The sequence below is a fragment of the Haemaphysalis longicornis genome, unplaced genomic scaffold (assembly GCF_048455015.1).
Source record: "Haemaphysalis longicornis isolate Haplotype H1 unplaced genomic scaffold, Haemaphysalis longicornis Haplotype H1 scaffold_1, whole genome shotgun sequence".
NCBI lineage: Eukaryota > Metazoa > Arthropoda > Arachnida > Ixodida > Ixodidae > Haemaphysalis > Haemaphysalis longicornis.
In genome coordinates, this window is record NW_027526203.1 from 285,167,769 (window position 1) to 285,194,102 (window position 26,334).

The following is a 26,334-nucleotide window of genomic DNA, read 5'->3' on the forward strand; positions in this document are numbered from 1 at the left end:
ACGGCACCCGAGCTTGAAAGTTGCTGCCTATAACCAAATTCAAACCTGACAGTTATGTCAGAGCCTATATTTATAAATTTTCACAGTTCAACAGCTTGCCATAGTTATTTATTGAAGATAATTGAGTCTGTTTTGTGGTACACGATGTAACACTTCAGGCCTGAATGCACTGCCTGAACAGTGCCGTGAATCTATCGGCTCCCAACGCATAAGTTCCACGATTCATCTCCGAGGAGAACAGGTGACCACCTGGAAGAAAGAAGCACTGCGAGGCATTCAAAGCAAGTTTAACTTGCAACTTATCTGTGAATGGGGTACACGCCAAAGTAACCAAGCCGCACAAAGAATTCCAACAAGAAAGAAACAATAAAAACAGATGTGAAGTTATCATGATCACAGTGTACACGGAATATTGTACGGGGAGTGTTTTGCCAGCTTCGGGCACTTATTACACAATATACATAACACGATTATTGAGACTTCGAAGACAGTACCAATTTTATTTGCGTGAAATAGTGACAACTTTTTCGACAATATTCGAATGCTCATTGACAGGACTATGCATATGTTGACTGCAAATTGCAATGAAGCATAAGCGGTGAATATATAGCGGCGCTCATTTTAGCTTACTGCCACCGCGCCTCTTTTACGCCATGTTTTTTTTTTTTTTTAATTCCTATGAATGGTGAAACTGACACTGTGTCTGCACCTGTGATGACTCCTACCTAATTCAGCAGATCCCACTGGCAAAGGCAAATTTGGCACAATGATTCTCCACGAAAATCGAAATACCTTCTTCTGCTCGTCTTCCGGCGACGGTGAAACTAAGCGTGGTCGCATTCAAATCAAGCCTTTTTTTCACGTACCGCCTTTCCGCCTTTCCTTGAATTTCACTTTGTACAAAAAATTTCCAACTGAGAACTGGCAGTGAACACCAAAAAAGCAGATTGCCTGCGCGCCACTGAACGCCTATGAACAGGGCGCTCGACAGGACCCCTCAATTCAGTACAAAAAACGTCCCGCCTGATGGGAGCGCTAAAGTATACACAGTGCAACACAAACACGTGCGCTTAAAATGTTATGTAAGCACGAACGATACGTAAGACGTACACCGAGAGGATTCCACCCTGGTCGGGAACAGAGCAACAATGATGCTGAGATGAGTATGAGTGAACAGAGAGCAGCTAGTGCGTTTAACATCAAAGCCAACACAAGCAAGTTGCATTCGGGCCAGGCCCCGGTCTGAGGAGCGCGGTCAGCCCTGCCGGAAGATCCGGAAGGACAGGATGGCGCCAATCAGGTACAGCGCCCCGTTCATGATGCCGAACACCTGCGGAGAAAATCACACCAGCCTGCAACACCATGTGCACAGCAGCTGGCCGCACATGGATCACTGGACACTCCGTGAGGCGGGTGGGGAAGGAAGGTGAGCTAAAATACGCTACAGCTACCAACAAAGAAACACCCCTTATTTTTGCGGGACGATTAAAAATTGTCCACTCTTCTGTACAGCCCATTTATTGCGCCGACACGGTATGCATCTCATAATGGGCCTGATAGTGCCGATACTGTATTTAAAGGGACACTGAATGGAGTAACTGATATTGTCTGAGTAAAATATTAGGTTAAAGTTTCGAACCTGTAAGCAAGATTGGAAGTTTTTCTTTCTTTTTTCTGTCATTTTAGAAGATTTCTTTTTCAATATCACATCATACCCTCACTGACTTTGATGACACCTATCAAGTGACAGAATTCAACACACTGCGAACTGTGCGTGAACAAAGAAACCGCACGTGTAAGCCATGAAATAGATGAAAATGAAAGATTTAAACACTGAGCTAGTGCCAAGTGGCATTGCAACCGATGTGACCTATTGGGGTAGTTAACGAGGTGCCCGCATGTCGGTGCGCCGGTGTGCCGGGGGCTGTACCGGTTCTCTAAATTTGCGTTGGGTGTCCCCCAAAGTAGCAAGAAAGTTCAAATAGGTTGCCAGAGCTGGCCTAAAAGCTGTTTCCGTGCTTGAATTACCGCAATTTTAGTTCTGACAAAAAATTGTTAACACCCTTTCGCGGGGTGCGTGTATGTTTCTGTAGCCTCTTTTTTTCTTAAGCTGTTTCAGTTGGCACAACCGGCTCACTGCGAGCCAGCCTTTCCATTGGCATTCTGTTCAGAATAAACAAGGACAACAATTTATTAGCTCATAAGTCCACCATGACTGTTTTAATTTTTCATGCGGCCTGCAAGGGAAAAGTGAAGGGATTGGTCACATTTCTTCGAAGCACTATATCTCGGCAAAAATATTCCGTGTACGCCGTTGCCAGGTTAATTCAGGCGTCTCCCTCTTCAAGTTACTGAGGGCCGGGATGACCCGCCGGGGTCCCTTATCAAAAGCAGGATACCGAAATGATAATTCTCAACGTGTAGGGAAAGCACAAATGATGCACTTCAGAATCAACAGCTTTGCTGGTCACTGACCGCTTACTGAGTGCGAGTGTCCCACAATTTTTTTTAAAGTGGCAGGCAGGGAGGTAACTTTAACAGTTTTGGCCCACAAATTTTGCCATGCAAACGGTCTCAAAGTTTAGTCTTTGCGATCGTTACATCGATTCTCTCTGCGCGTGGGTGCGAGGAGGAGGCACAATGTTGCTGAAGCAATCGAGCTCACCAGTTGGATGGAGTGCGGAAGATAAGAGGTCCTCTAAACACAAAATCAGGTCCATTCATGGGAGCAAACAGTGCAAAAAAATGAACAGCCCGGAATATTACAAAATGGGTTATAGCAGTTGGTTGAAAATGATTTTGGATACACTGCCTGCGATGGTCCACCGCGTTGAAACCATATTACTGGCCGTTGCGGCAATAAATCTGTCAGAAAAAGATTTAATGCCGCAACACCATTGGAAGCGATATCAATACAGAATTCTGGACCACTGCACGAGAATTTGGGTAGGGAAGGGGCAGTGTTCTTTGTTGTGGTGGCGTTTCATATATCTGTCATGTCACAAATGTGAGGAATTGGACGTTTATCCCGCTGCCCATCCACAATGGATACCCAGACAGCTGTCCCGGAAAAGCTGAAAAGTTTCAGCAGTAAAAAAAAACAAAAATCTCCGAAATGAGACCCTTAGAAGATATTTAAAATGGTTTGAGCATCATAAACACTCAAAACGCAGGTCCCACACCTAGAGGAATTTCGCAATGTCCCCGTGACAAGGACATGTTTGATATCGCCCTCACCTGGGATCCATCTAACGACAGTATTTCGGGAAGGCGAATCTTTACAGGAGGACAGTTATACAGATTGGGGAAAGCCATCAGGTTGGTTGCATTGGTCCCAGCGCAAATTTCGAGAGCAGCGGATTGCTAGGCGCCAGATCATTTCCGGCTCAGCCAATGTGTTTGCATTAGTCCATGATAAAACGTCATTGATATGACTCCTTATTGACACGGGATATAACTCGACAACTTCTTACTAGCAAGTACTTAAACTAATTCTCAGAAGGTAGTTGCCGCTTCTGAGGTGACAGCACTGCTGGCTGGCAATGGCGTCAACTGGGGCCACATGACAGGGGCTACATGGAAGAATGTGTGTGGCAGTCACAAACGGAGCTCAGCGTTAAGATTTCAAGCCAGAAACAATGCCGTGAGCGCACTATCAGCTGCACATTCCTTTATGATACCGTGTCCTTTTTGTAACTTTTTTTACAGTGTCTAAGCTTTCAACCCAGTGCAATCGCAGCATCCCCTGGTTCTTGTCTCCCTCGCACAGGTAGTTGTACAGGAATTGAACACGCCCAACCAGCAACCCGAGGCATACATATATGTCACGTGGCGGGGGCCGGCCCCCTGACACCACAGCTCCCAGTGCACCCTCTTTCTATGACAGATGCAGCAATGCCTGTCCCCGTTTCTTATGAGCCCTGGCGGAGGTAGAACACTTACGGCGGCTGCTATGCGGGCGTCGTAGTGCTCCCCACGGAAGCGGCGGTCGTAGTCGAGCGTCTTGGTGAGAAGCGTGATGCCCGCCGCCAGGTACAGCGCGCACGCCACCAGGTGGAACAGGATCTCCTGCAGCCCAAGAGAGAAGGGAACTTGTGTAATTTTGTAGTGTTTGGAGAGTTAGAAGCTTTCATGGAGGCAGTCAGTACCACGGGTGAGGCACGTTGACAGAAATACGCCAAGTTAAAATTGCCCGAGTGCCCGATTAGGACGTGCTTTAATATAGTGAGGTCACCAGCTGACTTCTTGCCTTGAAGCTCCCACTACAAAGTAGCTGCTGTGTCTGCAAGCTCAATCATTGTGAGCGGACTTTGAAACCACAGTTTTGGGTCTCACATGCACCTCGTGCCGCCCCTTGGAGGAGTGGAAAAATAATTTCAGTGATCACGGTGACATCCTGAAAACTGAAGCACTAGATGCACCTCTTTTTCGCTTTACAAGAACGTGATTCGCGAGAATGTAGGTATTTTAATTGCTGAGCTTGAAACAAGAAAAGCAGGGCGTGACATGTAATTGTTACAAAAAGAGGAAGGACAGAGAGAAAGGTTTATTGGAAGGTGCAGAGGTCAGCGTGTAAGAACATAGTGCCTGGCCTGCTAGGCTACACTTGGACAGGTTGGGAGCAAAAGAAAAAAGAAAGCAGGGTAAATTAAGGGAAAAGATGAGGGCTGACAATGAGAGAAATGATGGTAAAGCTGCACATCAAGGAAATGAAACAAACTTTATGTGAGTTGTGATGAGACTCTCGCCACATCCCAGCCCACACGATTACAGCGTGGCAGAAGGAAATACAAAAGCTTAAGCTTTCCGAAAAAGAAAAAAAATGCCGCTTATAGTGCACTTAGGCACAAGCTACCCTGTATCTACAGCCTGCGGTATACAAAAACAGTGCCACATTTTTAGGCCAAACTGCTGCTTTTGTCCAACGGCTGCAGCTCTAGTGCCCGAAGCCATTCACTCCGATACAGGACGAGTGTCCAGCCATAGCCTCCTGTATAACTGACTATGCCTGCTCTGTAGCCCCGAAATTCTTTGGAGCAGCCCGTTCACCGTGGGGGCGCCAACTTCCCAGGTTTTTCGATGGCCATGCCGATGCGAACTGCTGTTTGAAGCGGAGGTGAACTGAAACGCACGTTGGCGTCGTCTGCTACGCGAAGGCGTCTTCCAGTTACAGAAGTCCGCAAAACGGCGAGCTTGGACTTCATGAGCCAATATTAAAGACCGAAGGTTTATGCGTGGCGTAGCAGAACTACTAAACGGCGTTCAGTGTACTGTTCCCGCCTGCACGCTCACCTTTTTGGGTTCACTACGGGAGTTTCGCGACAAAATGTATACATGTCCTCACGGTTCTCACTCCGATAAGAGCCCGTTGACTTTTCTCCCGCTCTATAGGAGTTGATAGGTGAAAAATAATGATTCTTGATTCATGTTTAGTTATAATTAAGCCATACTAATTAAATTTTGTTTGAAGAAGTCCAAACATTTGAGCTCCCCTTTTTTACTTACGGGCCCATTCAGTCTTGTTCTGCGGATATTTTTTACGGTCTCCGAAAGGGTACGCGCCCACCCTCCTCTATCCCTTCCCTATTTCTCCGTCGCCGCTGCTCCACGAAATGTTGCCATCGCGCATGTAGTAGATTTATTGACGACGCGGTAATCCGCAATCCCTGGCTGCTGCGCAGAGAATGACGACTTCAAGCTTTAGCTCAAGGCGACGCTCAGTATTGGAGAGCCCCTATATACGCTTAGGATAAACATTCAGCATGCACTTAGCTTATTTCTCTCGCTACTTCTCCCCTGTACATTCATTTTCCCTCACCAATCACATACCGACGAACCGATAAAATCCCAGTTGGTCACAAACCCACTCGTGAACTCATCCGTAACATTTCTGGCTGAATCGAGGGAAACCCAGAAAAAAAATTTTTTGCGTTAAATTATTTACGAACGAACAACGTAGCCCGAGAAAGACCATCTCTTTTTTATAATTGCTCTGTTAAGTTCTAGCGTCACCCTAGCAAGATGGTTTTATTTCTGGCCTCGTGAATTTCTATACCTTTTTTGTTCAAACAGGAGTTGCCCGTCAGTGCTAGAGCCAGAGTCGCCTTTATACAACACGTATTTTTTGTTTGCAAAGGGGCTTGACAACTTTTTTTTAAACCACTCATTGTTGCCAGGTGTGTAGACAAATGTTGACCGTGCCCTCGCCAACAGAGGAGAACCTCGGATTAGGGCGCCACCGGAGAGAACGGCGGAATTTCTGGAGGCACAAGGTTCAGTTGCCACAGTGTTACATTAAGGTTCCCTCTACAAAGAGCTCACCTGGGAAAAACTGCGCTACGAGTAACTGCTGGCATTCAGTTGCAGTAAATTGAGCTTTCCTGTGGCTCAGTCGTACACAAATTAAACACGGGGTGCTCAGTCGCACTTTAAAGCGTGGCTCTATTCGACTGGGCCGCACTGTGCGTGCGCCAGTGGAGGACGCTGCGAGAGCCACTCACGAAGGAGGTGCGCGAGAGGAGCGAGGACGAGGTGAAGGACCAGCAGGAGGAGACGAGCAGCATGAAGGTGCACAGCAGGCACCCGAAGGCGGTCAGGATGAAGTACAGCTCGTGGCCCGGCATGGCGAACAGGTCCACCTGGCTGTGCTTCGTGTAGTGCAGCATCAGGCCCAGGCAGATCGTCCCGAACACCTGCGCACCGACGCGGAAACACTCCTCGTTGATACTGGGCTGCCAGTCAAGAATACCTTACTGCTCGAACTGGCAGTGCACCTAAGGATCACGCTTTGTCACCCCGGTTGCGGTATCAGCCAGAAAACATTGGCGACGCGTATTCCCAACTGTGCAGTGGCTGCGGAACTTATGGCAAATTGGTCTGCTTTGAAAACGCCAACCTCAATTTTTTTTTCTTTCCAGGGTTATGCCTGTATCTAACAAATGAATTACTAAAATGACCAGTTGTAATTTTGATTGAAGTTTTGGGCCACTCGTGTTCATGTTTGCCGCAATAAGTAATGTCTGATTAGCAGAGACCAATGCTCTACATCAGTCTCCTTGTCCTCAAAGCTCTGGCAGTTTTACCTAATGTGAACCCGTTTCTTTAGTCGCGCGCACAGAACCGTTTTGACATTATTTCCGGCAAAATTTTTAACTGGAACATTCATGTCAGCAACTGCTTCTTAATCCTCTATAACTGTTCGCGAAAAACTGCAAATACTTAATAGCTGTGTGCTCTGAACGACTTCACAAAATCTTCATGTAGCTGCTATCGTACCTACAATGTAAACATATTTTCATCCGTGGAACACTGCAAAAGGGACGTGGACGTCACGTAGACGGACACACCATTTATAGCACGAAAAATACTTCTATGCAAAATTCCGTTGCACCAAAGGAGGGAATGAAGGTAGAGGGTAGAAACACATATACATTTCGAGCCGTCACTGCAGTTCACGTGTGATCACCAGATATATAAGCCATTTCTTTGTCTGTTAAAAGTACAGAAGGGTAGCTGACACACGTTTCTTTGTTGGAATAAATCTCGTAGGCTTCAACGATCTCCCGCGTCGGTTGGTCCTTACCTCCGGAAATTATTTTCTGAGATCAGGATACCAACCACAATTTTTAGAGTGTGCGCCTAGATGTCCGTTATTTGCTATTTCCACGTTATTGCGTGTGTGCCGAAGGCGCCCAAATTTTATAGCCTTCGTTTAGCCCCAATATCGGCAACGGCACTTGCCTGCTCATGTAGTCGAGTATTGGCAGTAACGCGCTGCAAGTAGGTTACTGGTAAATATAGTGGTGTACGAATATTCGCAACTTTCGAATATCGAAGCGAATAACGAGATGTTTGATTCGGCTTCAAATCCAGTAACACTATTCGAAAACTTGGAATATTTTCAAAGTATTTTGAAGTTCAAAAACGCACAGGGACAGTTCTTTAAATAAAAGCGATTACACGAAATTATGTCCAGTCAAAAACGAGAAATTCCACACTAAAAGCACACGAAAAAAGCCTGCGGACACCTCGGTACCTGCTAAGGGTTCTGAACGCCAACGCAGTTCAACGTCCAATTGAACGCCCAGAGAAGCTTTGCATCCTCCTCGTGTTCTGCAAGGGCCTCGTCCTCTTACCACTTGAGACGATTTGCTTCGCGATCCACTTCCGCTTTGCGCTTTCGAATGGCTTCGATATGTCTCCTATGCGTTGCGCAAGCGGATTTTGCTGCCTGTCCGGTCGCTCGCTTGTCCGCGTTCTTCTGCTCCCTCACTCCATGTGCGGTGTTCTGGCATGGACGGCCAACTCTCGCTACTGCCTAGTTGAAGCGCGTGCTACGGAACGCCCCGCGCTATGGAACGCTTCAAAGGCGCGTGGCCTAAGAACCATTCCGCTTTACAGGCGCCAATGCCTAAGCTGGCTGCTTCTCTCAATGAGAAATTTAGGGATTCCATTGTGACATCACGTAGTGCAAGCATGACATTCCGCGTTGGTCAATTCCACAGCGTCGATGTTATTTCTGAGTCGAAAGGTGCGTGCGCACAGAAATGTCACTCGTCGAATTTGCTTTGTTGGTTGCATGGATTAGTCGCCCGTTACACTGCGGTGAGCCACGGGATTTCCTCAGACTGTATCACTGTGGGCTTCCGCGTGCTTAACGAGGCTGTTTAAAATTCAACGGGGGAACAGGAGCGAAAATACCCGTTAGAAGGACTTTAAAAAAATCGGTGAAGCTGGAGCAAAAGATTAATTCTTAGAGACGACGGCGGAGGGCTAAGCATCCAAGTTGAGCGCTGGAGGACACGGGAAAATTTTCAACGCCTCTTGTGGAGTCACAAGGAGTCTCGATAAATGACTGCAGCCCAATGCAGGGTTCACTCTTCCCATCTCCCGCGAATAGAACTAGCAAATACACAAATCACAACGACAAACAGGTCATATTGAAAGCCGTGTTAAATTTTCGATCTCGGACAAATCTTACGCGGTGATGCACGTGCGCGGTCAAGTGACTCACGCGGGTGAACGCGAGACCTGTAGTTTCTTCTAGTGACAGTGCACAATATACCACAGTCTGCGACAAAAGTCAGATATGCTTATTGCCACCGCCCCCGGGACCAAGCTGGCTGTCAGCTTTTCGGTTTCCCATGTTAGGTGTTTTCAACACCTTTTTTTAAGTGCCAGCACCGCGCAGGCCATGCTGGCGCTTGCGGCGTTGGCCCGGCACTCGCAGACGCTGGCTCCAAATTTGCTTGGTTTCATGAAGGAAATAAGCGCACTTTGAGGCACGCTCGCTTACATCATGAAAGTTAGGGGGAAATCGGAGAGAAATGCTAGATTTAAACATTTATTTCTTGACAAACAAAGCACCGTTTGTCTTTGCAAGAGCTACGATCTTTTTGTTAAAAGTCAAAGTTACGCAGCCTGTAGAGTCCCACTGATTTTTTTGTTTGTTGTTGCTGTTTCAGAATTAAACGCACCGAATACACACCTAAGTGATGGAGCCGGCGGCGTCTGTGAACCGTCTGTTTCAACAGCAGAGCTGTGTAGGACGAGATTTGTCCGTCCGCCGCACCAAAAGCCTCGAAGGCCCAAGAAAAAAAACGTGGTTATGGGGTCTCGGGAATCGAACCCGGGACATTCTGCCGTGATTTCGGTAACCTAACCACTGGGCCACCCCAGAGGCCCGAAGGGTTAACAGCGGTTTTGAACACATCTGCAGCCAACTGAAAAAAAGAAGAAAAAAAACGCTTTCCATGGTCGGAATCAAACCTGCGTTCCTCACGTTATGAAAAAGCCGTTTATCCGACTGAGCTATTATTACTTTTTTTTTTTAAAGAAAAAAGGAGCTATTACTGCATTCCCGGCGCACATCATCTCCTTTGGGTTCGTATAGCGAGGGCGTTAGTTTTGGACTTGGCGGCGAGTTCTAGCGTGGGCTAACGCGGTCCACTTTGGGAGAGATGTGAAAGCTTACGGACGAAACTATCCGGGCCTGCCAGTAATGGAGAACTTTTGGCGGCAAGTTCGGAAATAAATGTGCGGTGCAACCGCCGGGTGCAACGCCCCAGAGCTCAGCTGGTTCCACAGGCGCACGCCGGTGTTGCTGCGACGCACGAGCCATCAGTTCCACATCCGGCCACCCCTCGCGTGATCAAGTCGACCGGGCCGCCACGTGCGGAACGGAGGTCGGCGAAGACGCTGGGCGCGTGGGGTGTGTGAGAGACGCCGGGCAGCGAGCAACGTTCTGTGCGCCATGTGACGTCACTGCTCCTCGCGCATTCGCAGCACGGCTCTCCGGGAGCCATGCGAAACTGCTCAACCTCGGTAAGTGTAGCTCACGCTACAAAAGATGCGAGCCAATACACCCTGTGAAGGTGGTTGGAAAGCTAAGCTGTAAACGACACCTACAACGAGTACCCATGACCCATGCGACATCACTTTAATTCACACACGTGGCTCTACAAAACGTGAAACCAGAGACAAATGAAATCCACTTAACCACGCCCTTTATTGCTTCAAATTGATATTCTTGGCTAAGGTTAAATCAATGCATGATTCATGAACGGCGGTTGGTGGAGTTGTATTGGTGAAGCACATGAGTGGAAACTCTTTTTATTTAAAATTTAAGGAAACACAAACTCGGTGTTAGACGATCACGCTTCTCCTCCATCTCTGCCGCCGCTCACGGAGGCGACGAGATTGGCGGCAGAGACGGAGAAGTGCGATGCCATGCATTGGTGTGAGCTTCCTTTAATTTTTGAACTTCTAGCCCATGCGTTAGGCGCGCACACGGCCGCTACACGTGCCGTGGGCGGAGCGCACAGCGGCCGAGAGGTCAGCGAGAACGCAGGGGGTAAACCCGCAGATGTGCTCGGTGAGTGCACCATCTGTCTGCCCCGTCTCCGCGTGGGCTTGTAGCCTCTTTTATTCGTTCGCGGGAGTTTTCTGTTGACACCAACGGTCGCGACAGAACCCTTGGTGTGTAGAGGTAAAAAGCTTAGCTTTAAAAAACTTCCATGTTGAGACCCGCTGTGGTGGTTGAGGCGTTGTGTTTGAGCACGAGGTCTTCGACTCGATTGCCGCACGCGTTTGGGTCTATTTCTCGCGAGGGTGAAGTGCGAAAGCAGCGGTATACATCTCTTTGGAACTGTAGTAAACCGGGCTGGCTTATAAATGTTCATCTTCACAGCACAAAAAAGTACGGGACACATAGGAAAGAAGAACACAGGACTAGCGGCGCAGGTAGAGCACTTTAGCTGGTTTAAACTAATCGGGAACGATATACGCCTGACAGCTCAGCTCATGTAGACTCGACGCAATATATGCATTCTACTTAGATTTGCTCTCTTGAGCCTACAAAAAAAAAAAAAAAAAAGCTGCAAAGAGATTATTCTTCAAGAATGTGTGTGTTGAACAAGAGGCGATCCGCTTGGAAAGGCACCGGATAAAGAAAGCGCAGCTCAATATGGGTGTCCACCAGCCGCATCAACGCATAACGATAACGGAACCTGACACTCAGGAGTGATTCCACGGAGCAGACAGGAAATCCGCCTTTGGAAAGGACGATCCTACGAGCTTAGCGCGCGGACATGGGTGAGTGAATCAACGACACGGCAGGAGTCAGCGCTCATATCGGGGGGAGCATGATTTCACCCATCGCGAACGGGCGCGCTCGAGTAGCGCCGGCCACGGACGATCGCATCTCCGTCCGGCCGCCCACGGACGCGCGATGCGCAACCGGAGCGCTTCTTCCGCGCCGGCGCACGGGGACGCAGCGGCATTCAAGGTTGTCAACAGCACGCCAGCCCCGCCCGTGACAAGCGGCCCCGACAATAGACGTGACTAATCGCGTTGCCATAGCGCTTTCGATTTAAAGTTGCCGTAGCAACAACGAGGCCGCGCTCGGGCCCAACAACGGTATATCCGCTTAGGGCGAAACGCAACCACCGTCCTGGGCAGCCAGGCATAGCAAAGGCAGAAGCGAGACCGCTGACGATTAGGTAATCTTGGTATCTTGTCGACGCCAGTGACGTTACCATGGAAAAAAGGCGGTATGATGAAGGACAAGAAGAAAAAATTCCTAGACTTTTTTTGGACTTCTGTGCGAAGTGTGGGCCCGCTTTGCTCCTCACAAGGATATGGTATCCTGTGGCGATGGGCCTTCATTCGGACTGCACATCCTTCTACGTTGCGCGGACTCAAGTGTCCTATGCTCGCTGTAGGACTCCTGCCCCCGATGCTTACTGTCTGCAAGTTCGTTTCCTTCTTTATGCTAGATTCGTCCTTTCCCGGCCGTCTTAGAACTAGCCGAGGGCAGCTCCTTAGCATCGTGTGACCGCAACAACTCCCTGAGCGGCCAGCTCGCGATGCGAGCACCACGAACGCCTCATAGCTCGCACCCAGCTGCTGCGCGGGCTAGCGCCTTTCTGGGCCAAGAAAGCCACCCATTTTCATGCTTAATAAATTCACATTTTTTAATCAATCCCGCCAAGCCGACAACCACTCACAACACAAGGTCATGCCGGACGTTCTCCCGAAACGCAGTTGCTACATACCAGTTCTGGAGGGCCGTCTAGCATCAAGGAAACAAAACTGCTCTGTACCACCAAATATCGCACATTCCCGCAATAGATTGGTCAAGACAGTCGCGCGATGGGCTATGAATGAATGCTTGCTAACTTGCTCGTTTATTCAGGTAGTTCGTCTCATGTACTCGAGGACATCGTCGGCGAAAGGTCACCTTTCCCCGACACCTTTCCCCATGAGATGCCAATCTCAGCTACAACAACTTGGCATTTCCGTTTTCTGGTGTGTGCGTCGTCCAACTATCACGTAGAAGGACTTCAAGAAAGGAGGCAGGAGATAAACCCCTCCCTTTCGGCTGTCGGGTGAAGTGGACGGCCATAAACGAACGTGCGTGTTAATGGGATGGGGTAGTAAATTCACAGTAGGTATAAGCCATTGCTGTCACCACAAGCATACCATCACAAGACAAATACGGACGTCATGCATAGATTGCGAAAAGAAAACAAGGTTCTGGCCTCTCGACCACACTATAACTGCATTTATCGGTAAAGCGAAGTGTCGTATAAGATGAGAATTTTAGCGAGCAGAGGCCGCGAAAAATATAACCGGCGCATAATTACAGGCGAAGAGAACGTGAGGAGATGAAAGAGGATAACATAAATGAGCGACACGAATAGCTGAGAGAAAATTCGCTTCAGGCGCGAACAATAACAAATGAGCAATCTGAAGGAAAATTAAAAAAAAAATCGTGAGCCATTCCCTTCTGTGAAGGTGCATGACCAGCGAAGCGGTTTAGCACACTGTTTAGACACAGAGGTGGTACCGAATTTTTAACAAAAGCACGAATCAGTTTGTGTAACAAATAATTATGACGACTAAATGAAACGCGGCTTAATCGTAGTGTCATCTTAGCGACCAGTTATCGTATGATTTTTGCTGGGTAAACAAGAACTATAGCCGTTTTCACTAACCATTGACAGCCGACGGGAGTTCTGTAACGTTCACATCTTTTCTGTCAACTAATCATGACAAGTGAATGAAACTTCGTGTAATAATAGAGTCGTCGTAGCGGACAATTGTCATGTGATTTTTGTTGGAAAAGTTGTGATAAAACAATAGCCACAGCCGTTTCCTGTTGAGCGGGAAAGTTGGCAAAGTTGGCTTTGCCGCAAGGTTGGCCGCACCCATGATATAAAAAGGAGCAGCGTAACTTTTGGCCATAGTTTTTGATTCAAGGTTCTGCGGTGATGTTTGTTTTTGTGTTTACAAAAACAAACATTACCGCAGCGATTTGTGTTTGTGTTTGTATTTCGTTTACGTTATTTTCTCAGGTACTGTGTTGAACGTCGTATAAAACTTTTGAATGAAAACATTGTTAGTTCTTTTTTTTTGCAATCACAGTTGTATCAGTGTGTCCTTCATTCATTAAGTAATAAAACTGAAAGAAAAGACACAGGCAAAATTAGTCGTTCTGCTGTTTAGGCTGACCTAAAAACGTTGTCCCGCGAATCTAACAACGCTCCACACGCACATCAGACAGGCTTGCGGGTCGATCGCTGCACAGCGGCGAAAGAAGCAGGGAGCTTTGCACCGAAGAAAGCGGTCACGAGAGCAGAGTCCAAGAGTGGGCGATTTTTTTTAACTGAGTTGCGGCGGCGGTGACAGTCGCTCACTTGGCCTTCAAGGGGGTCCGTGTCCGGTGCCACAGTATGCGCGTGCGCGGCATCGATCCCTCGAGGCCAGGTCAGAGGACAACCCGAGGCGCGCTCGGCAGCGGACGACAAATAGGGGCGCGCTCCGATGGCCGAGTCACGCGGCCGGTGGCCGCCAAGAATGCGGAACCAGATGGACGTGTGCCCACCACGAATGGTTCTTTTACGCTGCCAAACCGGTGAGCTAGCTGCCTGCACAAACAGAGCCGCGGACAATGGGCACATCCGTGCCGCACGTATCCCGCTCCGGACGCCGACGGGCCACTTTGCTCCAGCAGCTGCTGCTATACGAGGAAAAGGCCGCCAGTGTAAAGAACCAAATGCAAGTATTCTGAATAAAAGAAGTTTGCTGCACTGCATTGTCCAGCCGCAGGGGAAACTTAGCTTCGCTGCTCACTAAGTACGCAAGTTGTCCCGACCAACGCGGACGGAGCTTTAAAAATAGAACCTCGGATACGCAGAAAACAATTTTTCGCTTCGTCAATGTGCTTTTCTGGCACGTCTAGCTGCGTGTGTGTGTGCGTGTGTGTGGGTGTGTGTTAAGTGGACGGACAGCTTTTTTTGGGTGGACGATCGGCCCCAACAAAATACATGTCCTAATTGAGATGAAAGCGAAACCTCCATAGCCCCTCCAACCCTGCTATGTTTTATAGTGGGCCTGTCCGGTTTCACCGATGTATACAACAATATCCCATCGAAGCCGGATCTATTTTAGAATGGCTCGTATGTAATTATTTATTATGCTATGTATGGCTGCGACATTACGTGTACCAAGGTTGCCTGTGTGGGGACCACTGATGTCTTTATACGGAGCCGGTAACATTTGGCAAAGGTGACAAAATATATATATAAAAAATGAGAAGGGAAGTACAACCATCAGGGTGAATATTCGTACCTGGCTGGGAAAAGAGTTGGGAGACCGTTCCCCGGTTTATGTCCCCAGGACGTTGGTCAAAGGTGGGCGCGCTTTAAGTGGTCACAGAACGCGCTTGCTAAAACCGCCCGTATTAGACGCATTTCATACGACGTCCTTTAGCAAAACCCAAGTTGCCTTCAAATTTTCTTTCACGGTGCTCTAAATATTTTTTGTTTGTTTTACTGCACCACCAGAAAACCGATCGAATCGGTATCAAGCCGGCCTTAACGTGGGTTTATTGCTGTGTTTCGTTCTACGGTGATTTACAGCTCGTCAGACTGACAAAACATGTCTGCACGGCATAATAACGCACTCGCGCTACGGCAAACTGGAAGAACAAAGATAAACTAGTTATGGGCCTTGCAAGCTTAGAAGGAATAAGTGCAATTGCTGCTCAACACCCCGGACATCCTGCATTGTATAGAGGTCGCTGTGGTGTGACGTACCATTTTTCATCAAATCTGCCTGCAGTGCACGTTACAGGGTTTCGGTAAACGAATGGAAATCTGGTCACTCATCACCCAGTGCCTTTGTAACGGGTGATCGGTGTCTCCTTTTCGTTTTTAATTTACAACCTGATTGGCCGGCTACAAAATCGTCGCCTGACGTCTCGCGATCTTCGCCACTTAAACAATCCATTTTCCCCCAGCTTTTACCATATATAGATGCTTTTATCTTGGAGGGGGGGGGGGGGGGGTCGGTGATTTGACACGTGATAGGCGCAATGCGGTGACGCTTCTGTTGATTAAATTTTATGAACGGAGGCAGCGACGCTCACGCGATCTTCCCTACAAAGAATTACGTCCCGCACAATGAAAACGGTGCCGCCGCTGCTGGTCGGGCGGCAGGCATCAGTGCAACGAGCCTATAAAGCATGGTTTCTCAAAGTGGGTTCCGCGGAACCTTGGGGTTCCGCAGGACCCTCCTGAGGGTTCTGCGAGCCACTGATAAATTTTCCCTGGTTCCGCAGTCGCAAAGTCTTATATGGTGAACTTGAGGTGCGATCGATCCAAGGAACCTCCATTACTCACGCCCGAATGTCAGTAAGCACATCTCGGCGCATAACAGAAACGCGCGAGCTGCGCAATAAATCTCGCCAGCAGCTTGTAGCCAGCCAGACTCCGAAAACGGGCCACGTGGTTAAACTATTGCACTTGAACCTCGGCCTTATATTACCCCCATGCGCATTTCTCCTGTTTGGAGATAGGTGCCGCTAGCGTACGCATTCGCGTAAAGTCAACGGGGAAAAAACGATACCCTTGCTTGCTTTTGAATTTATTGCACGTAATGTAGCATGAACGGAATGAAAAATGGCGGGAGGGGGGAAGGGGGGGTTCCTTGGCACTTAACGGAACCTAGCAGGGTTCCCTGGGACCAACATGCTTGAGAACCCCTGCATAGTATAAAGCATATTTTCAGCTTAGCACATCGGGAATCACCTCGTGGAAATATTGTGTGGTTCACATCAGCAAGGCCCGGCGCATTTTTCTTATTTTTCCTACACCACTGGGGACGCTATGAAAAGCTCTGGATAACATTTCACATTTGCCATGACGGCGCGAGCACATGACCATAGAAATGCTGCTGACTTCAATAGTTGTTGCGAGTGCATGACTCTCGATGCAGTCAATAAAAAGAATCATCAGCCATTCCACTCTGTGGAGGCAGATGACCAGTGAAGGTAAGGTGACACAGAATTCACCGTCTTGATCCTTGCTCATCGTGACGAAAGGTACGCCCACACATTTATTGTCTCGTCTTTGTGCTTTTATATACAAGCGCTCAATTGGAACGACGACAAAGAGAGCGGGTGCGAGCGTATGCCCACGGCCGACGCCGGCCACGCGGCGGCAGATGTTTGGGAAACCTTTCCAGCGGGCCAAAGTAAAAACAAACGAGCACGCACACAAACAAACAAACAAACAAACAAACGCATACGAATGTCTCAAGCTATTGAACTTCTCGCGGTTCAAAGACATGTGCGGTGTCCGCCCTGGGGATCCGGAGGAATTTAACTAGCCACGCCCGCGATTGGAACGCGGACAAATTGATGGCGCTCTGTGTTTTTGTTGGCTGATCAGAAAAATGGATGGAACCTTAGCAATATAGAGCATCGCTGTTAAAAAATCAGTAGCGCCAATAGTATTCCAGGCCTCTCTCATTCTTCGCCGGCATTCTTGGCAGCTTTGTTTGCGAAAGAACTACCGTTACGCAAAAGCGTTGACAATTCAGAAACCACATGCTCTTGCTATCTTTTTTCTCCGAGGGACAAGCATGCTCCATCAGTATAGTATATAGCTGCATGCCCCGACCACGGCCAGTCTGGCTTGGTAACATACTCGGCCGCTCCTCGTGGCTGCGGCGCTGTCGCCCCGTTTTGAGCGCCCGATGAGACGGCAATTAAGACGGGGCGCATTATTCGGAGCAGGCCAAGAGTGTGGGCCCTCCCCCGGGGCATGTCCCGCGAGTGAGAGGGCTGTCCTACTGGAGCACAGGGTTGAGTCATTGGGGTCAGTTACTCAGCCTCTCCCCTTCGGGCACTCCCTGACACCAATTGCTCTCGTGATCGCGGAACATTCAACGCACTCGAGTTTCCCAAATAATTCATTACTGGTGACAAGGCGCTCGCGCTGCTTGAGGGACCGACGTGTTCGGACCAGCTCCGAAGCGGTCGTTCGATGCCCGCAGGCAAGTCGGGTTCCTGTCGACGTCGTGCATGGGCGCGCTTCTGTGGCCGAAATTGCCGGTGAAAAACTCGGATACGGGGCCTTCAGAATTGGGGCTCGTTTCGTAGGTCACGTGCTGGGGCATTATGCAGCGCTCAGCACACTAACCGAAATTGAAGTATCGACGTGACAGGCACCAAGGATGGTTTGTTATGCGGACGGAGACCTATGAGTGGAGTGGAGGTGCACCTCAGGAATCTGCCTGACACTACTCACGAAAAGCGTCAAAGATACCACCCGTGAAGTTTCATTCTATATTGGCTGTCAAGGTATCCCACGCGGACCACGTGTGTTTAACCACTCAGATCACTCAACACAAAATAGTCATATCAGAGCTTCCCATCCTCCGGCTTCTATTTTCATCAACGGGCAGGATTTATTTATTTATTTATTTATTTATTTATTTATTTATTTATTATTTATTTATTCATTCATTCATTTAATTTATTTATTTATTTATTTATTTATTTATTTATTTATTTATTTATTTATTTATTTACTTATTTATTAATCAATTAATTATTAACTGATTAATTAATTAATTTATCGTAATTACCCGATTCTAACGCGCACCCGATTTTCCAGGCAAAAAACTGAAAAACTTGCACCTCCCATTGTAACGCGCAAGGAACTTTGTGAGCAAGAAAAACGAATGCGAGAGAAACGGGCGATTTATTTACCGAAGTAATCTCACTCATCTCACACCTCGTCGCTCTCCGAGAGCTCCTTGTCGTCTTCTGCTGTCCGCAACATCTTGTCATCGGTGCCATAAAGCGCGTTCGCGATGCCACACTTCTGAACGAACGTTCAAACATGTTCGATGGGATCGTGGCCCACGCCTCGCACGCCCATCCCACGAGCTTCTCCAGAGGCGTACGCTTCAGCCAACCGCTCGTTGTGAACACGTGGGAGTCGCTCGTAAGCCGTGAAAGCGGCGCACCTTCGTTGCTGCTGCTGCCATTGCTGTTATCAAGCGCGCAAGTGGAATAATTTAACGATTTGTGTGAACGCCGATATAAAAGCCTAGGCGCCTAGACCCGAAAAATTGTTGCTAAAAGCTTTGGCGCCATCTTGAGATGGCGATGGGTGGAACAAAATTTCAGCTGTTTCGCCAGTTTTGGTTTCGTATCCGATTCTAACGCGCATGCGATTTTTCGGCCTATTTTTCCGAAAAAAAGGTGCGCGTTAGAATCGGGTAATTACGTATTTATTTATTTATTTATTTATTTATTTATTTATTTATTTATTTTTATTTATTTATTTATTTATTTATTTATTTATTTATTTATTTATTTATTTATTTATTTATTTATTTATTTATTTATTTATTTATTTATTTATTTATTTATTTATTTATTTATTTATTTATTTATTTATTTATTTATTTATTTATTTATTTATTTATTTATTTATTTATTTATTTATTTATTTATTTATTTATTTATTTATTACAGTAAAGTCAGCCTGCAGCCGGAAAAGGGAGAGAAGCGAAAAGGCTAAAGGAGGTAACGGCGGTTCATGAATTAAGGGAAGTGGTGTTCTTGGTGGGAAATTTCCCAACTCCACTTCTTTGTCTTCATTTGACAACTGTTAAACCCTTACTTTGCTGTCTAATTCCCGCTCTGATTACACGTGATGCTTCCTTCTTTTTTCTTGGGCTGATCATAGTTTTTTTTTTTTTTTTTCAGGCAACTTCTTCTGCTCCATAAGTGAACTGCACGGCTGCATCTACTGGTTCTAGGCTTTCATTTTCAGGAAGGAGGTCAACTATTCATATTTGTGATTGCTTCCAAAATTAACTCCAGACGTTGTGATTTCTTCGTCAGGTTTCTTTCTCGCAACTTGACCTGCACCCGAATTATTCTCCGGAGTTATTGTACTCACCCACTTCAAATAATTCTTTGCCTACGCCAAAGGGCTGTTTCCAAGGTGGCCGCTTGACATTAGTTTATTTCTTGTGTGTTTATGTCTAATCTTACTGCAAGCTTTCCACATAAAAAAATGGTGCAGCTTGCACTAGTGGTCCAAGGCTGGAGGAACAGCAGAGCTGGCGGCCCCTTCTCCCTTCGTCGGAGACCCTGCTGTTGCACCTCACATGTATTTCCGAACTTGCCTTTGAAAGTTCTTCATGACTGGCAAGCGCGGGTCAGTTTGTCCGCAGACTTTCACATCTCTCCCAGAGTGGACCGCGTTAGCACGCGCTAGAACCCGCAGCAACCGGATTCGCAAACTGGGAGTTTGTAGCGCGAGCTGTCCTGTGCTCCGCATTTGAGGCGCGGACGCACGTGAACTGGCGAGGAGAACAGCACGCGAGAGATCACGCCACGAACTCTGGGCACGAGTTCGTGCCCACGAACTCTGGGCACAAAGAGCGCCATTTTGTTCTCGAAGGTCGAGGTGGCCGACGCCGGGCGCTCCTCACGAGACGCACGCTCACGTGCGCTCCGTATGTTTTCTTCGTATTTTTTTTTCTGGTAATGCTGGACGGCAAAACTGAAAGTTTAACCAGCACTGCTGTTAAAATCATAAGGCATCTTCGCCGGAAGGAAGGAAGGAATAGTACAGGAAAGGCAGGGAGGTTAACCAGAATACTGTCCGGTTGGCTACCCTACTCAGGTGGGAGGAGATACGGGAAATTAAAGGGAAAGAAAGGACAGCGGTACATATTAAAGGAGAAAATGAGAGAAAGAAAAGTAGAAAAAACACAAGGCGTGACCAGGCAACTAGAAAGGCGGTACAAACAACGCACACAACCAGAAAATGCACAAAACTAATACGGTCCACTGGTAAAGTTGGCGAACTAAGGGCACTGCACTATAGTAATGAATACAATCGTTCAGGCAGGCCCGTGTCCTTCAAAAAGAGCAGTAAGGCTTTTATAGCCTTTTCGGCCTGTGACGGACAACGCCTATGACACAAAATTGTCTGCGCTGTAAAGGGGTGGTCGTCGAGTCGGCGAAGTGTGGTGGAGAGCTGTTGCCTCGGCGTTATGAAGCGGTCACAATGGCACAGAAGGTGTTCAATCGTCTCGTCCGTTCCGCACGCAACACAAGCAGGGCTGTTGGCCATTCCAATGGTGTAGGAGTAAGCACCGGTGAAGGCAACAACTATCCACAGGCGACAAAGTAAGGTGACGTCCGAGCGTGGCACGTTATTAGGTAGGTGGCGCTGCAAATCTGGGTCGAGCGAGTAAAGACGAGCGTTTGAGAACTCAGGTGTATTCCACTTAGCGAGAGTGACCGGAAACCTTCAGATTCCCTTTGCAATGCGATGTCCTCGAGACTCTAATAATGTCCGTGCCTCGGCTTTTCCACAATGCAATTGAAAGACCAACCACTGCGCCCACGGCAACAAATTTGGCAAATTAAGAACCCCGAGGTAATATTCATCATAATCATAATCATCATCATCATCATCATGCTTGCATTGCGCGATGTCGTAGGTCAGCCAACATTTTTCGAGTCGAATATTATGCTGGGTGTCGTCATTGGACTATTTCACAGCTTTCATCGCAGTTATTGGCCTTCTCTGTGCACTGTTAGGAAGCAGACTCGCGGAAGTTTTTTAGAGTGTACGCATATATCAACAATCAAAGCAATCCCGTCGTTAAGCTTCACCGCAATGCACCAGAGTGACCAATCCACGTTGCCAACAAAGCAAACGTGGCGAATGACAGCAACATGCACTTGAAAAAAAAGTTGCAGGGTCCCTTAAGAATTCCACATAGTGCATCTTCACTACAATGCTCCAGAATGACCAATCGAAATGTCCTAGTGTGCAGATTCGGCGAACGACGTCGCTGAGCATTCGGTTTCGGTGAAAAAGGGCATCTGCGCTGGTACATTGCGCAATGCAAAACGCCATTCACGCCTTGCGTGTTGTCCCTGCGCGCATACACTTTTTTTCAGTCAAATAATTAGCTGGGCTTCGTCATTAGACGAATTAGCACACTTGGTCACTTTTAGTGCTCATTCCAAAGCATTGTGGTGAAGACGCCCTGCGGGAAGTTCTTGGAGTGCGGGTACGAAACATACCAAGTCATCTGGAGTGGCCTCCTTTCTACGTGTTTTCAATAAAATCTTCCAAGACACCGTAATTCGGTCGCAGGAGAGCGCAGAAGGCAAAAGTCACGACATGAATCATTTGAAAACCTCCGTGATCGATCCCGTCTATAAGCAACGGAAAGGTGCATATAAAAACGACCACCAGAAGGACTGGACGGCCTTGAACCGTATTTAACCTGTCTTCATTTCTGCCACGTTATTCTGCAACTTCTTGTCATTTGTTTCTTTCAGGAAGTAAGCGTTTCTACCAGAAAATAAGCCATGTCAAATTCGATATACAACGCCATTTTGTCCAAATATTAGTAATCTAGTCAAAAATTTAAATATACCCACGACCGTATACTAGAAACTCGTCGTTTTGTATTCATAAACAGTTGGACTCATGTGAATGGATATCGAATGCACCACGCCTAGTATATGTACTCCTGCATAAATAGCGCGGGCAGCCCAAGTAGTGAAACATTTTGGGGTTCTGATACCACTAGGTTGAACAGCATTCGTTCGCTCGCGTGGAAAGCCTATTTGAGTCGAGACAGAAGTGGCAAGCATGGCCAGCATATAAAAGACGGCTGTTGGAGGCGACGGTAAAAACGGGGGGTGAGGGGGAGAGAGAGAGAGAGAGAGAGAGAGAGAGAGAGAGAGAGAGAGAGAGAGAGAGAGAGAGAGAGAGAGAGAGAGAGAGAGAGAGAGAGAGAGAGAGAGAGAGAGAGAGAGAGAGAGAGAGAGGAGAGCTAAGCGGCGAGAGTCCAGTTGTTGGGCGCAGCGCCAGTTCTTTCTCCCTTGAGCTGCAATACTCAGCACTGTGCACCCCTCCCAGTCCTGTTTGTTCTGCAGAAGGCGCCGGATACGCTGCTGTATTTGGGTGCTCGCCGCAGCCTCCAGGTTTGAACACGAACGGCTTGGTTTGAGTAAGCACCGGACGGCAGGCAGTTTGGAAAAAGGAGGGCGCTGCCAACGCACGGCCTTGGGAGGCGTCGGCTGGAGCGGACGTGTGATCTAAATGGAGACGAGGAGGTGGGGAGGAATATATTGTAGCAGCACTGCGCACTATGGGCGGAGTCCTTCTTAGTCCAGGACCCCGGTTTGACCTTGCTGGCGTCGTCACCCAATTGACCAGCCGCATAGCTGGACCTCAAGGCGTGAGCTGGTCAGCTCTCCCCCCAATGCTCGTACCCGGGGTTGGGGACAGTGTCAGTCGATGTGTTCCGTTGGAAGGCCTGGCAGGCTCTCCACGCTGTGGGCACGTGAAAGTGCGAAGGGTAGGGAAAATGGCGTGTAAGCGGGTGGAGTGTGGAAAAATGTTGGTTTGAACCTGTCTGAGCAGCGTCTCCTGCTCTCCCGTAAGGAAATTGCGGCCTGATGGGTACGCCGTGCGGCAGAGTCGAATATTGTTGGGAGATATTTTGGTATGTAAGTAGCGGTTGGTCTACCTTTTGCTGATCATCGCAGCAGCCCTTGAGTATTTATATGCGAAGGATATATTGGCCAACCCATGCAGATTTCTTGTTGCCGCTTTTCTATTGATTGTTTAAAGGTGCGTGCATTGGCTGGCCATCTTGAGAGGCCAGAGAATCAACGAGCAAAATATAGTTTCAGAAAAGGCGTACAAATGCAGTGGATGACAAGAATTAAGCAGCAAGTGCACCGGACTGCGCGCATGTTTGCGTAGTTAGAAAGCAAGAAGTGAGAAACAACTAACGAAGCGAAGCTGGGCATAAGAAAATTGAGAACTTCCTGAGTACCTACAGAGCACAAAAAGGCAGTGCTTTGGTTTTCGAGACCTGGGCGGGTTGACTAGAGACAAATGACTTCATGGGATAATGTGAGTATCAATACCAGAACTCTAAAGGATCTGTTAGGAGTTATTCAAAAGTGTTGACCCAGCGGAATCCAAGAGACATGCAGTAGACGGGACGGACGCTGTACTGTGTTCAGTAAAAAAAGTTCACTCGTGTCTATTCCGCTGGTTCAACACTTCTCGACAATGCTTCACTAACTGGTCCAACACCCAGAACTTTAACTGTTAGGCATATTGGGGCAGAGTGCAAAGAATCCCCTCCTTCTCCTCCAATCCAAGATGAGGAAAGCGTCCCAATAACCGGTGGAAAAGAGCTATGGCGGTGACTAAAAGAAGGTTCGGATTGCGAGAGAGAAAAGGGGCAGGGAACAGATTAGGGCTGATAAAATGACCGTAACTTTCAAAATTACAAAAAAAAAAAAAAAACATTGACCACTGCTGTTAGGGCGCGGTTGCCGGCAGCTTACACCTTCTTCAGTACTCGCTGAGTGGACGACAGAGACAACAAACACACACAAAAAAGGCACAGCTAACACACAATTCACTGAAATAGGCAAGGCGGTTTTATTTACTAGCTCCGCAGAAAAACAGGCCTCTCACCTCTACCACTATATCGACCAACTTGACTCACCGACTTTTATTAGCCGCTACATGAAAGGGACAAATAACACAAATGTTCTCCCAATGCACTGTCTTCCTAATTTGTAGTTGGAAGGTTCAAAAACGAGAGGCCTAATTTTATTTTTTTTGCCAGTACTCCAAAAGCTGGCATAACCACATGCAACTCCCTAATTGCGAACTCTCTAATTCGCGTGCCCAAACTACCCATGATAGGCCTCCGTACGTGCCTCCAACACACGTTTATAAGTCGAAGGCAACAGCGCAGTCACTGTGTCCACCTTTAGTCAGTTTGATTCACGGACTTTTGGGGGCATTGGGGGTGCGTGTACGGAGGCTCCGGGTTCGATTTCCACCCAGACCAAAATTTCCCCAGTTTTCTTTTGAACTCATTTGTTTCACTTTGTTTACAGGGGCTTGCCTGAGGAATTTGTCCTTAATCAGAGCATTTTCTCCCCTGTTCTTTATTCTTCAAGCCGTCGATGCATTTTGTGTGCCGTCCGTAGGCCATTTTGCGTTATCTCTTCGACCCGACGCAGGATTTTCCACCCACCGGTTAACTAATGCTGTCGCAATAAATACTACGATATCTTGCCCTACCCCGCGCACATTTAAGCTTTAACGATGAAAAATCGTAAAATAAAACTAGAACGAAAAGTAATCCATCACTTCCATGAAACCTCCCGTTTACTTTGTAGAACATTAAGTTTGTGAGCTCAAGCAATCACATCATTATGTGAAGCGACTGCAACGGTAATCAAATAACTTTTCCCAGTGACAAGAATTATCCTAACCTGACGAGCGGTTTAACGGAGTTCGCTGGCTGTATCTCGTGTCAGCAACGGGGCTATGCTACCAAAAAAGAAAGCGAAAATTGTGCTAGCTGAAAAGGGGGAGCAAGAGGCACGCTCAGCGAGGTGCACGCCATTCCTTTGCTTGGCCTTCCGTTCCATCGCGGCTGCTACCCGCCTCCGCACAACGCGGAGTCAGCGGGGAGAAAAGCGGCAGAAACCACCCAACCGGCGGCTGCGACAGGGCCGAACGGTACTGGCACGTCGCAGTCGTTAGAAGGGAGGAGGATCATTAGGGTTGATCCGCTTGAACTGAAGGACCTCTTCTGCCCACAAGGACGGGGAAGAACAAAGGAAAAGGCAGCTGACCTTACTCCGAGAAAGTTGTCGAGTGCACGAAGTTCGGAAACCAAGCGCCCAAGGACGCCAGCAAGCATGCAGACAAGCCTACAACCGAAGTTTTTCTTTTTTCTTTTTTTTTTTTTTTTTTTTTTTTGGGGGGGGGGGGGGGCATTGGTATTGTCGGTTACTCAGAGCTTGCCTGACGTTGCTTGCAAGAAATAAAACTTGAACTTTCTTTTAGCAAAGCATCATTTTTGTCTGTGTCTGTGTGCCTCAGTTCAACCTAATTAAGTTAGAACAAGAGCAAAAACACTTATAAACTCGATATTTTTTCTTTGTTTTGTGCGTGCGTCCGTGCATGAAACATGCACTCTCCGACCTTGCCGGGGCGTGAAAATTTTTTCTATCCCTAATTTGCCAAACAACGTGGGTCGCTCAGCGTTTTGCTCCCGCTCCCTGAAACTGCAACCTGCGCATTATTTTGCCCCTCATTGCGGCTGCGTTTTGATGAAAATTACCGGCAAATAATGCTTTCAGAACTCTGCTGAACCTATTGCTCGAAGTGATGCAAGGGACTGACTGACAAAATAAAGGGCTATAAAGTAAAATAAAAGCCCAACCCGTACCACATACGTATCACGGGTGACGCTAATTAAAAACAAATAAACTGGACCGAAGTAAGAGTTTTTAAGAGACAGGAAAAAAAGAAAGAAGAGAGGTCTATCACGCGAAACCAAGCCAAGGGAGGGGAGGCAATCAGCGGTATTTTTTTAAAAGAATTTTTTTAAAGGCAATCCCGTGGCTCATCTTCACCACATTGCACTTGAGAGACCAACCCATGG

At 47.7% G+C, this 26,334-nt stretch overlaps 1 protein-coding gene across 2 annotated transcripts in view; it reads right to left on the reverse strand.

Annotated features, from left to right (window-relative positions):
- Positions 1-1,029: 1,029 nt before the first annotated feature.
- LOC144147063 (uncharacterized) overlaps positions 1,030-26,334 on the reverse strand; it is a 40,497-nt gene continuing 15,192 nt past the window's right edge. For both annotated transcript variants that reach the window (XM_077679110.1, XM_077679103.1), the window contains exons 2-4: positions 6,501-6,692; positions 3,943-4,068; positions 1,030-1,330 (exon numbers count right to left, since the gene is read on the reverse strand). In XM_077679110.1, the coding sequence (XP_077535236.1) occupies positions 1,256-1,330; positions 3,943-4,068; positions 6,501-6,692 (393 nt within the window). In that variant the 3' untranslated portion in view covers positions 1,030-1,255. The remainder of the gene's footprint in view (positions 1,331-3,942; positions 4,069-6,500; positions 6,693-26,334) is intronic.